This window comes from Labrus mixtus, chromosome 4 (genome assembly GCF_963584025.1).
Source record: "Labrus mixtus chromosome 4, fLabMix1.1, whole genome shotgun sequence".
In the NCBI taxonomy this organism is placed as follows: Eukaryota; Metazoa; Chordata; class Actinopteri; order Labriformes; family Labridae; genus Labrus; species Labrus mixtus.
This window is the reverse complement of record NC_083615.1, coordinates 30,694,975-30,708,834: the sequence shown is the minus strand read 5'-3', so window position 1 is coordinate 30,708,834 and position 13,860 is coordinate 30,694,975. Positions and strand designations below refer to the sequence as shown.

The 13,860-nt window shown below is 36.3% G+C and overlaps 1 protein-coding gene across 1 annotated transcript in view; it reads left to right on the top strand.

Annotated features, from left to right (window-relative positions):
* Positions 1–8,557: 8,557 nt before the first annotated feature.
* hydin (HYDIN axonemal central pair apparatus protein) overlaps positions 8,558–13,860 on the top strand; it is a 76,446-nt gene continuing 71,143 nt past the window's right edge. The window contains exons 1-4 of the mRNA XM_061036995.1: positions 8,558–8,659; positions 10,217–10,342; positions 11,713–11,832; positions 12,203–12,337. Coding sequence (XP_060892978.1) covers positions 8,558–8,659; positions 10,217–10,342; positions 11,713–11,832; positions 12,203–12,337 — 483 coding nt within the window. The remainder of the gene's footprint in view (positions 8,660–10,216; positions 10,343–11,712; positions 11,833–12,202; positions 12,338–13,860) is intronic.

The window sequence follows — 13,860 nt, the reverse complement described above, 5'->3', positions numbered from 1 at the left end:
ATGAAACTCTAGTTTTGTCTCACCTGTCGGCTTCCTGTGAATGTTTGTGCTCTATTTGTCTGGCAGGCTGGCATCTTCATCATTTTCCTAGTAAGCACATAAATGTCCATAGTTCAATATAAAAGATAAGAGAAACAGAAAGGGACAGTGACTGAGCTTTCAAGGTTGTAGTTTAAGAGATGAGACAAAGACAGAGAAAGAGCAAATGTTGAAGTTTTGTCTCACCTGTGCTGTCATGGAAGGAATGGCATCTTCATCATTCTTCTGAGAAGAACAAAAATGGCCCATTACTAACAGAAAATTTAAGAAAAAGAAGGGGAGAGACGGAGAGATAGTGGTTGTAGTTTGAGAGTCAGATAGAAATGTTGTAGTTTTGTCTCACCTGTGCAATTATTGAATATTCAGCTCCCTGCTCGTCTGTTTGGCCGATAACTTCATCACTTCCCTGAGAAGAACACATATGTCCAGTACTCATGAAAGGGGTTTGAGCCAGGGTCAGAGAGATAGTAGTAGTGTCACACATGTAAGTGCGACTATGACAGAGAGAATAAGACTTACAAGGTAATTAACTCGCAAACTAACAATAGTTTCTGCAAACAATTCAACATGATGTTACATCAGCCTTCTTTGTGGGCCTGAAACAGAGTTTAAGTAGCTGCAAACTATGCCACTGGTAAACAAATTATGAAACGCAAGTAAGGTTTTAAATGAAGGACTTATTTTTAGGCAACACAAGGCAAGGTTATATCACATTTCAGCAACAAGGCAATTCAAAGTGCTTCACACAAGACATTAGAAGCAAATATTAAATGTAGTCTACTTAATTTACCACTGTGTGATATTACGATTTTTATTCATTATAGTGAAGGATTGAGAAAATCACCAAACCATTATTGAGCATGATTGGCAAATGTAGCTTAATGTACAAGTGTAGTTGATAAATTAAATGGGAGAGCGGGCTATACTGACCTGTTGTTGCGCAGTGCGGCTATCTATGTCATTGACAGTTCTGTTGATTCTCCTGTGGAAACCATTGATTGTACATATTAAGTTTGAAACCGACACCGACAGTCAATACAAAAATAAATAATCACTATTATGAGCTGCATTAGGAAAACAATGTAGCACGCATCTTTTTTTCCATCTTGTCATGGTACGTACAGGAATATTTTCCCTCAACCAGTCATTTTCTTCCGTGGTGACGTGCTTTCTTTTCGACATACCTATTTTCTGTTTGGAGTCTGGAGGGCAGCTGGTCAGCTTAGTGGAATAACTGGACGTGGAAGCTAGCTTGTTCTTGGCATTGAGGACACCGTGATCAAGCTTAGCGAGGAAGCTAGCGAAAACAATGCTAAGTGCAAGATATCGCGAGAGTCTTCATATTTTAAACCAGGACGATCCGGAGTAACGGCCACGAGTGAGTGTCTTTTGGCGCAGTTGTGTGAAGTAAGTATATAAACTGATGTATTGTATTGTACTGTATATTTAGTTATCTAATAAGTTATTTATTTCTGAGTAACTATATAACCATTTAATTATTCCATTTAGCAAGCTAACTTAGCAAACCCTTTTAGCTAACCTTACTCCATGTTGAGCTTTTTTGAAATTGCATTTAAAGCAGATAGTTCATGTATCCTGGCGAACAGTGTCTTCTCTAAGTGAAAAATTCAATATTTAATGATATTATTTTGTCCTTTTTTTATTTGCTAACCTTGTTTGTTTGCTGTTTTTTATTAACCTGTGGTAATGTTGTTTGCCATGCTATTGATCATTTATAAATGAAAAATTTAAATATTGAAATTCAAAAAGGACTTTCTCTCATATTTACATATAAATGTTAAGTCATGTAATATTAATCAAATCAAACTACTGGTACATGGAAACCAAACCTCGGCTATAGAACAAAAAATATTTGTGTTTCTGGTAAAATTATGTGAGAAATGTGGGTTCCTGTGTGCTTAATAACATTAACAGATGAATGATGACACATATTGTTGGTGGAATTTTTTCTTTTAGGTCGAATTTAAAAACGTTTTTTAATTACTTGTCTAAATCTGTAGATTTAATGTTTTTTAAAATAATTTTCCTCAGAACACAGATGTTTAGCATGCAAAATGCTCTATTTACCAATGATTTATTTGGTCACTTCAGCAGTCATGGAGAGGAAGTTTGCTGTGGTCCGTTGGAGTGAAGGGGAGGACTGTGGAAAATTGAGTGACATCAGAACTGATGCCATTAGGGGGTACAATGACGACAAGATGGCAGAGGGTGGAAATCCGATTTCAAACTACACAGCTGTCATTGAATGGCGTCATGGAAGGAAACAGAGAGGAGGTTGGCCTCATTACAGAGGAGAAGTAATCTTTGTTAGTGGTAAGATACAGTAACTCTGGCATTTAGTAAACCATGTCCTTGTTTAATTGCTTCAAAATTTGTTAGTGTTCAATAATGCGAACACAAGGAGATGTGACTTTATTGTCCAACTGACAAAAGACTTTCTTGCATTTGTTGTTTAGTATGAATTATGTTTTTACACTAATGTAGAAGCAATGATCAACAACCAATCAGTCTTTGTGTTTTGTAAAAGGGCCCATTTTCCTTTTTTCTCTAGCTACCCGTTTTGAGACAACCCGTAAACTGAACTCTCTGCTAAAGGAAGAAGAACCTTCAGTGCTGACAAAGAGGGTGTCAGTGGCTCCCCAAAAATATGGGGAAGATTCAGATGACTCAACTGATAACGAAACTCAGCTACTACAAGCTAAGGTGTTGTTAATTTACTTTTACCAGTGACCATATTTCCCACCATGTTAATAGATTGTGTAACAGGCTGACTTGTCTATGTACAAGACATTACTATGTAGCTAGAATAAAGAAAAATCTATATAGATTACACATGTTTTTAATATTGATTCTATATACCGGTATATTGTTTTTGTATCCAATAATTTTATTTTCCTTTAACTTGAAACCCAGAAGTCGAAGGCTCCCATTAGAACAGATCCAGCGGAAGAGTTTCTTCACCAGTACGGTCAAATGCAGCCTTCTTCTGATCACAGCAATCAGAGAAACACTTTGAGCGAATTACAGCAGGAGATCAAGGACCTGAAAGAAGAGAACGCTAAATTGAAAGATATGGTTCTGCAAGGTATCACTCATTCATATCATTAAATTAACCTTTAGACTACTAACACACTTCATTTCAAAATGACTAAACACTTAATTGATTATATTGTAAGTTACTCGTTCTCAAGAGCATAAAAAAATACGTTTTTTTGTTTTTTTTGTTGACCATGTCTAGATGTGCCACACCTCCTACTGAGCATGAGGAAGATAATTGATATGGATACCCCTTCCAAGAAATCCAGGTTGGAGCTCACTACACCTTCGCTAACCCTCCCAAGTTATCTGCAGTCCAGGCCAAGTTCTTCATCTGATACTTCAGCACTGTCCCTACCCAGATCAACACTGTCCAGTTCCACGTCTGCATCTCCATTATTAACAGTATCCCAGTCTTCTAAGGTAACTGTCTTTTAAGAATGAAGAAATTCAGTACATCAAATAGATCTACTGTTTCTTCAGACTTGCTGCTTGTGAGTACGGCAAATCTAATTTGATTTTATGTGTAAAGAATGTAGGGCTTAACAAATCACACATTTTCTACTTTAAATACTAACCTTATGTCCTTGTCCTCACAGGTGGAGATCCATCTCGAGACTGGAGTGATGGTTGAGAAACTTGCATGGGCCTATGCCCTCAATGCAAATTCTGCAACAGTATTTGTAAGGCATCTGCTCACAGCAGTCTTCCCGATGGAAATACTGCTGGTGAGCAACCTTCGGGGAACAAACGAGGCGACGGAGGAGGCACTCGTCTACTACTCAACAAAAATAAATTGGATGCAATTTACAGTACATTTTTACTTTTTCAGTTACTGTTTCCCCAGTAGTTTCTGCGTTTGTGTGTTTTCTGATTTTAGGCTTACTCTGAGTTGCATATAATAATTTAGGTGCAACTCTTGAAAGGTGGCCAGGGACCCCACTCTCCAGCATTTGAAGCACAATCAACGCCAAGATCACAGAGCTACGCTCTAAAAGTAAAAACATTGCTGTGTCCACAGCTGCCCATTAAACTGTTTTGTTCGCAACACGGTTCACACATATATACGTCATATAGGATTTGGCCCTGAGCAAATGCTGGTACTGACAACTGTCCACTGATATTAAGTATGCATTTTACCTTACACTGACTTCAGAGGGCAAAGGGTGCCTTGAGCACGAGCATGATTGAATTCGCACTCATTCAAAGATAAACAGGTCGAGGGTTGAAAGACTCAATAATAATTTTAATAATTATACATTTTACAAGAATTGTATACTCAAAATATATTTTTAAACAGTAGGCAGTACCAGCATTTGCTCAAAACTCTTAAACATAAACATGATCCCTGTTTCTCCTTTGTTTGAATGTGAAGGGCTAAATGAGGTATGTAGAGTTCATCTGTTTGTAATGGCAGTAGTTTGTTGTTGACAACATTCCCTTAAAAGAATAGGAATAGATATGTATGTCCTTGACATGTCTGTAGGCATGACATATGTTAAAATGTTGAAACAAACTTAAAGATATTCCTAACTTGTCACAAGTAAATTCAGTTGTTATCTTATCTAGCAAAAAGTCTTGTTCTTTAAGACTAATGTTTACTGCTGCTTGTGTACTGCTGTTGGCATTGTAATACCTGCAGGGTTTGACTTTAATAAAGACTTTTGAATTAAAAGTTGGCCTAACAGCCCTGCTTTCAATATTACAGACTTATACAAACTGCATTTACACCATTGTGTAGTGGAAAGTGTTTGGGTGCTGACCAGGCAAACCATTTCTTGCGCGTTTTAAAATTAATTTTGCTATGATAAGGGACAGTATCAATTTAGTGACAGAAGTCGTGTCATTTTAAAATGGTATTCATAGTTTTGTTTTGTTTTTTACTTTAGAAACTCATACCTGAAAAGTATATTGTTCAATTTTTTGACATATAACAATCTTATAAATAACATATAAAAAATGCATAGATTTATTTGTTATTTAATACATGTAACAACTAAAAAAAAAAACATAACATAATTTTGTCATGTAATGAAAGTGTATAATTTTTACAAGATTTTATTTGTTGGACATATAAAAATCTTATGGAAAACATGTAGAAAGCATAGTTTTCATTAATTATTTGATACACTAAAGATATAAAAAACATATATAAAAAGGCAATTATTCATGTAAAAAGAATGTAAGTCTTTAAGAAAGACATGTATAAATAAATATAAGAAGATTATATGGACCTTATAAGAAAAACACATCTTTCAATGCATTTTACATATAAATTACATGCATAATGTATGCTTAATTCCTATAACTACATTGTATGAGAAAAATGCAAAAGTGGCCACTTTCATGAGTAAATCATAGTATGAGACACACAAGTCTTGTAAGACATTCAATACATGTAAAATATAAAGATTTCATATTGCAGGCAATGAAAAATTGTATATGTTTTTTCTATTTCTTTTCCGTATGGGTAAGGAAGTCTCTATTTCCTTTAAGATGTGCAAACACTTGAGGGATGGCCGGTGGTGTAGTCCAGGGTATACCCACTTATTTTTCAGTCTCCTTAGGGTATACCCACTTCTAAATCTCCTCTGATTCACACTATTGATTGATTGACCATATTCAGTAGGATGCTACAATTCCTAGGATGGTGAAGGGATGACCCTCCCTACTCTGTCTCTAATTGGCTAGTACACACTAACTTAAATATAAGAGGAGTCTTATGTCACTGTTAGTAACAGAGGCCGTTTATCCTCCGCTGGACGGGACACTTGGAGAAAAATTAAGAGTTTACCCACGCTTCAGGCACCACTACACCACTGGGCATGGCCAGCAGCAAGTGAACTCGAGTCCTGGAAACTACCAGTCTGAGTCTCACTCAGTCTTGCCAGTGACACAGATATAAGCTATGAGTAAACTGGAAATGTAAAAGAATAATCTCATCTGGAACTTGTAGGATTTGTAGGTGTAGTTTCAAAAACAGACTAACTAGAGCCAAGGGCAAAACATATTTCTTGGAAATACTGAGACTGTCTGCTAAGACCAATGGTTAAGGCCGATAAGGAAGTAATGTGCTGCTGAACTAATTTTCTTGGTGTTACATTTCCCTATGAGAGGTGTTGTTTTGGAGTCATTAATAAGACTCACAAAAATTGTAAAATTCATATTCAATAACTTTAGATTGTTAATACCACAGAAAAGGGATTTTTAATGTCTGGTATTATTGCAAATTATATAACCAATCATTTTGTAATTGCTCTTCTAGCAAATGTTTTTGTAGATACATTTAGATGGATAACATCATGTTTGACTGTCAAGTAATCTAAAAAAGAACTGCCTAGTCTGTACCCCAGTAATAGAGTGCCTTATTGCTTTCTGATGAGTATTGATGGTGAATGTTTGTCTATCTGATTCAACCTTTGCCTGATGAAAATCTCATTAATGTATGTTTTTTAACGGTAGACTTGTAAAATTATAAACTTCTGGTATTTTTTAAGTTGTTTATTTGATTAAAATAAAGCAGCACACATAAATTGAACTGTGTGAAGTTCCATGTTTCCTCTATTGTTCCCCATCTCTAGAGGCAATATAGGCTAGTTTAGTGGGACATGTAAATGTATGTTAGAATCAGCTTAATTAGCTTCTGCATACAAGGGAACCATTGACTATACAGTCTTTGATTTGAACCTAGAGTATTCTCCATAGCCTACGTCACAACAGACAGACAAATCACAATGAAAGGATTTACTGTAGGCCTTCAAGTACAGTCAAGCCTACCGCATGGCATTTATTTTAGCATTTTACAGAAGTGTAACGGATTTGTGCACAAGCATATTCAGAGTAGGCTAAGGATGATATAGCACAGCATAAAATAAAAAAATCAGGCTGCATAGGCTATAGTGTTGACAACATTAAGTTGATTTCTGGTGGACTACTTTACAGCCAAAAAACAGCTGCATTTATTAAATAAAATGTAATTTAGGTAATGAAATATAATAGGCGTAACAATGTTTTGTTCTTTTTTGTGTGGAAAAACAAGTTAAACCATTACTGCAAGACAGTGCTAAACATACAAAACACAGAGAGGGAGGGCAGCAGCCTAAGACATTTGGGCAGTAATCAGATGGCAGGGATTAAACAAATGAGCAAAAACATTACAAAAAGACAAAACAAAAACAACAGCAAACAAAACAACAACAAAAAAGAAAGAAAAAACAAATAAAGATAGGCTAGTAGTAAGTAACCAGTTTTAAATTTGTAGGGCCTTCAAGAGGATGGCGATGAGAGGGTGGTATGGTAGTATCTATGGATGGTTGTGTGTATATGTTTGAAAGGTGATGGTTGTAGGAATGTGTGGGGTTGAGGATGAGGCTGATGTAGCCTTTGGGTTTTCAGACCTGAGTTTGACTGCAGATTGCAGGTGGATGGAGGGGCTGAGAATGCTTCCACTATTTTTAGTTCTGACATTTGATTTGAATTAAAACAGTCTTTAAAACTAAAACACGAGTTACTATCAAATACCATTACAGCAGGAAAGTTTCTAGCTTTACTCCGCTTCTGTTAAATACATTTATTCTGTCGTTTTGGCGGAGCAGCACCATCTTGTCTAACCGTTACCCCGCCAGCCAATCAGAAAACAGTTCATTGAGAGGTCGTTGTGTGAGTTACCATAGCAACGACCAACAAACGGAGTGGACTGACTGCGTCTTCAATGAATTTCGGGGTGCTTCTTGTACGACTAAGTGGTAAAGGTTATTTGTTGTGTTAAACAGTTTAAAAGTGTATTGTTAAAGCTGTTGAACTTGAGTCTACTGTTAAAGTAACGTAGAAGAAGAAGAAGTCTACTTGGTAACACCAGAGTAAGTTTATCAGACTATCGTATATACACCCTATGTTAAGATGTAATGTCAGTAAAAACTCCTTATTCGGCCTGTTTTTAACCTTAAATAAATTACCCCGCAGACGTAGCGAGGTGTTATTTTTCACTTTAAGTAAGTCTATAATACTAACTTTTCGTTATTTTCTAAAGATAAGCTATTTCCTCTACCTGGCTACTGTTATCCTACACGTTAGTAGTCTACGTCATCTTTGGTAAACATGGTGTGCACCTAATGTGTGCTATTGACAACCTATTTATTTTATTATCACCATTTCTTAATCACATCTCCCTCTTTCAAGCTTTTTCTAATTGATATAGAATGCTATTTTAAGTCTTTTGTATAAGTGAAATGAGAATGTCAATTAAATTATTATTTATGTTTTTGACCATTTTCCTTGTAAATATATCATTTAGTAAACTTGTCTAACTGTTTAAATTTCCAAATATCAATAAACTTAAAAAAAAAGAATTAATTAGGCTACAACTCAGTATTTACAGTCTATCTATGGGGTACAACCTCCTCTCTTATTGTCTCTTACATGTCCTTTCTTTGCAGGTTAATTTTCCTCAAACCAGTCCAAAATGACAGCCATTCAGTTTCCCACAAGAAAAAAGAGATTAAAGAACAACGAGTCTCTGCCTTGCAATCTTAAACTGATTCTAAAGGAGGACAAGCTACGGAGGGTAAGGATACGTAATGATATGGATTTTTTGAACATACACCTCACTAATGCACTGCTATTCCCCAGCAGATATATTCATTTTTCTTTGACAATCTTATGACAGGTTGTAACACTAATACGGATGACCTGAAGTCCCAAAAAGTAAAATATATATAGCTTGTGCACACAAGAAAATTGTATTGCATGCACAACACAATAACTTGTGGAAACAAGATAATTATATTGTTGGCACAAGATATTATCTAACTTGTGTGCACAGGATATTTTCTTTTACCTTTTGGGACTTCAGGGGCTCCTATAACACAGACTTAACAGTATTCAGGTGAAAATAACCGGGCTTTCTCATAAATTAACAGAGGCCAAAATTATTGCACCAAGTTTTGGACATTGTCCCAAGCTTTTAAAGAGGCTGCTCCAAATGACAGATTGTACTAATAATTACCTTGGCTTCTTAAAGGGAGAAAAAAATCAATATGTGACTGCAGTGTTTTGTGGCAGTGACCTCAGCTCAGCAATTTCAGGCCTCCCCTCTCTTCTTGGCGGCTTGTGTTTGTAGGCTAGGTAGGTGACAAGAGCAGGGGGAAGGTACTTTTACTTTCCTCAGATGTTTCTCAATGCCACAATGAGATTCACATATATCGTCTAACCTCTTCTAACAGCTGATTTTATTGATTTCTAGTTTGTCTGTACTTAATTAAAACACATTTTAATAACATAAGGAACTCGCTGACAAAACTGAAGTGCAATACATACAGTTATGGATAATTGCACCGTAAACTAAATTTCTTACGGAAATATTTGCTCATCATTCAAGTGGATTATAATCTGTATTTTCCATCATCTGTTGCTTGGCAGAATAGGAAGTGGATACAAAATTCAATGGAATATATTTCAAAGCTAAATAGTCAGAGTTCTGTGGGCTTTGATGTCTTCTGTATTTCTCCTTGTAGCAAAAAAGCGAAACATTTTAGCAGAAGTCACAATCTTAGGAAAAAACCCATAATTTCACAGCTTCTCTTTGTCAAGAACAATGTTTACTCAAGCAACTTTGTTGTCTCTGAATAATAGAACTGAGTCTATTTTTGAAAACACACATAACTAGCTGCTATTAAATATTGCATATACAGTAACTCCCTCTGCTACATTATTCATTTAGATCTTAAGCCAAAATCCTTCTCTGACCTAAACTTAAAATAGGCTAAGTGCAGTTAGATGTTTCTGGTACACTGAAAAAGAGGTGCCAGAGGGTTGAAAGGATAGGAAATAAACCACAAAATGCTGCAGATCGGCCTCTCTGAAAGGGAGAGTGTTAATAATCCTTGAGCACATGAAATCAGCTCATGGAAATGTTCTTGATGCTGGCAGATGAGCATCTGTGTCGTAGCTGACAGGTTTTAGTCCACAGTCTGGCTGACAGCACTCGTGCTCATTATCTTTTCCCCATTTCTCCATCAGTGCTAACAGTTTTGTTTGATATGGTGCCTCATCGCTTCTGAATTAAGAGACAGAAAATAGGCTTGCAGTTAACATCATTGCTGGTGTCCCTGTGTGTTTGCAGGTAACTCCATCTGTTTACACCCAGGAGATGTTACAGTCTACAGAGGAGCGTCTGGCTAACAGCAATGAGGTGCAACCACCCCGTATCCTGGAACTGCTTGACATGAGCATGACAACACATCACAAAGTAAATGCAAGAAAATGTGCTGATTCCTTTAGAGCTAAACAACTTCCTATGCTTTCACTATCTATAAAAGCAAAACTAAATCTTAGAGACAAGAAACAGATTACCGGTAAATGTTTTCGGATTGCACAGGGGTAATGAGAGAGTACAGTAATAAGTAGTAACAAGGATGATGAAACTTGTTAATGCGAGTCATTGTGTAATTTGAAAGTGAAGCAAACACAAAAGGTCTGGTCTCACAATTGGTAATAACTGTGACAGACACCAGCATACAGTAAGAAATACAAGTTTGGCAGGATTTTGCCATCATCACTTTCATATGCAGACAAGCCTCAGCTGCTGACTTTTATATTTATGAGAAGAAAACCCTGGGGAATCCACAATTACTCTTGGGTTTCAAAAAATATAATGAATCCTACATTTGATTTTGACAAGCTGTCTGCTTGTTTGATATTTTCAGACCAAATACATTATATACTTATAATAAGGTATATAAATACTTCCAGTGATTTCTTTTCTCAGGGACCATACCTTCTGAACATTTCCCTTCTTAAAGCAGTCCCATTTGAGCCACTATGGATTTAACATTAATATGTTTAATTAAAGGAGTGCCTAAAAATAAAAGAATGACTATGATGGACTTACTGGAAGGATAAATTGAACCTGCATACAGGACGTGTGCTGTCTGCTAAGGTCATTTACATTGTACCAAAGCGTCTTCCTCTTACTCAGCAAGCACTAATTTATGGGCAGAGGGCAACCAATGTGAATGAATGCTCTGTACTTTTTAAGTCAGAATTTAGCAGGGTGCTTGGAGCAGTAATGTCATCAAAAGTTTTAAATTAATAAATGCAGTCTCATCATAATCAGGAAGAACTACTTTTTCATCTCATCCTGTTCACATTTTTTGTTGACTTGTCATATCTGCAATTGTAAGCCTTCACTGCAGGTGATAAGTGGTTATATATATAAAGATATAAAGATATAAAGATAGGCACTTTATTGTCATTGTATAAAAGAACACCATGGCACTTACAGATTATAGTAATTAGTAGGATCTGTTTCGGTCATCCTGAAAGTCTCTGTCATACACTGTGATGTTTAGTACACTATGGTTGTATCCCATAACTGATCATGACAGAGATTAAAAGTAAGTAAAATTTAAGAGGGAATGTCCACCGATAGAACTCAGATGTCTGTTCATTCAATTTAAGATATCCTGTTAGCTTAGCATTACTTTAAGACTAGAGATGGGGAAAGAGCTAGTTCCGGTCTGTCTGCGAACAATCCACCCACCAGCACTTCTTAAGCATAACAGTAACATCTTCATGTATATGTGTAATGTTAACCTTTTAAAACTGTTTTTGTGTCAGTTGTCATTGGTGGATATGGATCAGCCTCTCTTCCAGCCCTTCCCATCCGAGCTTGTCTTCCAGAACTTCACTCCTACACAAACCTACAAGTTACCTCTACTTCTACTCAACAATGACAAGGTGTGTGCATGACAAAAAAAGAAGAAAATAGTTACACTAATGACATGACTGCTGAACTGATGTTTCAATCAAGAATATCTTTGGTATGAAGGAATAGAAACAGTCAAACTTTCATCACAAAAAGCGAAGGTTTACAGCGTGTGTGTGTGTGTGTGTGTGTGTGTGTGTGTGTGTCACTGGGTGCGGGTTGTGTGCATGGAATGATTGGAAAAGGTCAGGAAGGATTGGAGGAGATTTATCACTGCAAGCTGTACAGACACTATCAAGAAATAATGAATAAGTCATCACTTGTGTGTGTACCTGGCTTTGTGTTTCTTGCTGTGTGGGGTTTGCAATTTTCTTAAGCTTGTGTAATATTTTTTTTGCCAAGGTTTCACGACAAGTGAAGGTGGAGCAGCAGGACTCAGAGTATTTCCATGTGGTTGGTCCAGAGGATGCAGGGAGCAAGGTCGCACCAGGATTGTCTGCCACCTTCACTGTTTACTTCACTCCACAGGAGAACAAGGTACTGAAGACAGAGGGGAGTCTGACTGCTCCATAGAATAATCCCGGAATGAAAGCTAGTTTCAGAATGCACAGTGAAGTATCAAGGTAACCTGCACTTAAGAGGCTGTCATAGAATTTAGATTAGATGATTAGATAACAATTGTAATCAGACCTGTAGGAAAGCAGTCCAAAGGATGTGGGTAAGAATGTAAAATTAGAGGGATAATGATTTGGGTAAGCCCTGAAGATAAATATACTGCTGAACAAATACATACATTAAATAGATTATTTGAAATCGATAACAGATAATGCACTAAAAAGGATGCACTTTGCATTCACATTTTGTGCACAAATCTTTGGTAATGGTTAACACAGAGTCAAATGGTTAAGTGTCAAGGGTCAGGCATTGTGTTACACCAGCACATCCTTTTGTCCTCACTTTTACTGATATTGTGAGGGAAAGTGAAACCTGAGAAGCAAAGGTCAACATGAAATGTAGCAACATTGTATGATATTGTGTGTTTTCAGCACACTTAACTGTTTATAACCTTGCTTTTGATTTGATTTAACCTTGTGTGTGACTAAGAAGATGGTAGAATTGTGAGTCAGTTGGTCCCCTCACCTAAAACATTTACTAAAACATCATGAAAACAAATACAAGGATTTTAATGAAATGTTGTACAGACATTCTTAAACTCTTGATACAAAGAGTATATCCTAGTGATGCAATTCTAAGAAAATTATTAAGCAAATGACGTTTGTCTGTTCCTCTTCAAGTCAAGATCCTGATAAAGATAAAATTAAAAACTGTTAGGAGAAGTGAGGAGGACCTCTAAGACGCTTAAGAGTTTCTCAAGCAGAGAAGAAAATATTGGACAGATTGAGAGATACAAGGAATGTTTCCAAACAATGGATGACTGTTAATTCAAGATGATCTATTTCCCCTGGTTAATATCAAAAAGATTAAGTACTAATATTACCAGCATGCTAGATAAATGTGGGCAAATAAATATCACTATCAGTATGCGAAGAGGCCATTGTGCAAGTGTTCGTGTGTTAACAATTTTTTTTAAAGGTCAATCTACTTTTAAAGTATGGCTTAAATTTGTATTCAACAGATTTCATTACAGAGTTTATAATGAGCACATTACAATACTGTTCATAATTACACAATGTTGGACTTTATTCTAAGAATAGGCCAGTCGATTTTAACTGCTGTTTTATGCCCGCTCTCACTAAGTATAGCTATATAATTCTTTCTTCCCCTTTTTGGATCAACTCATTACGTATTTTGAATGAGAATAGATTATTTGGGAATATGGGCACTGATTTAAAACTGTTTTCAACTGTATCCGCTGAAAATCAGTTGTGACAAATGTATTTGTTATGTACCTGCTTAATATCAGCACCCTGGAAATGTCATTTTGAGCCTGCTGATGTTAGCATTTTGCTGAAAGGATCACTGTGCCTGAGGGCAGCATCACACAACCACTAGCTGGGCTGTGATCTTAAGCTTTTTTTTTATAATAACAGTTTACGACT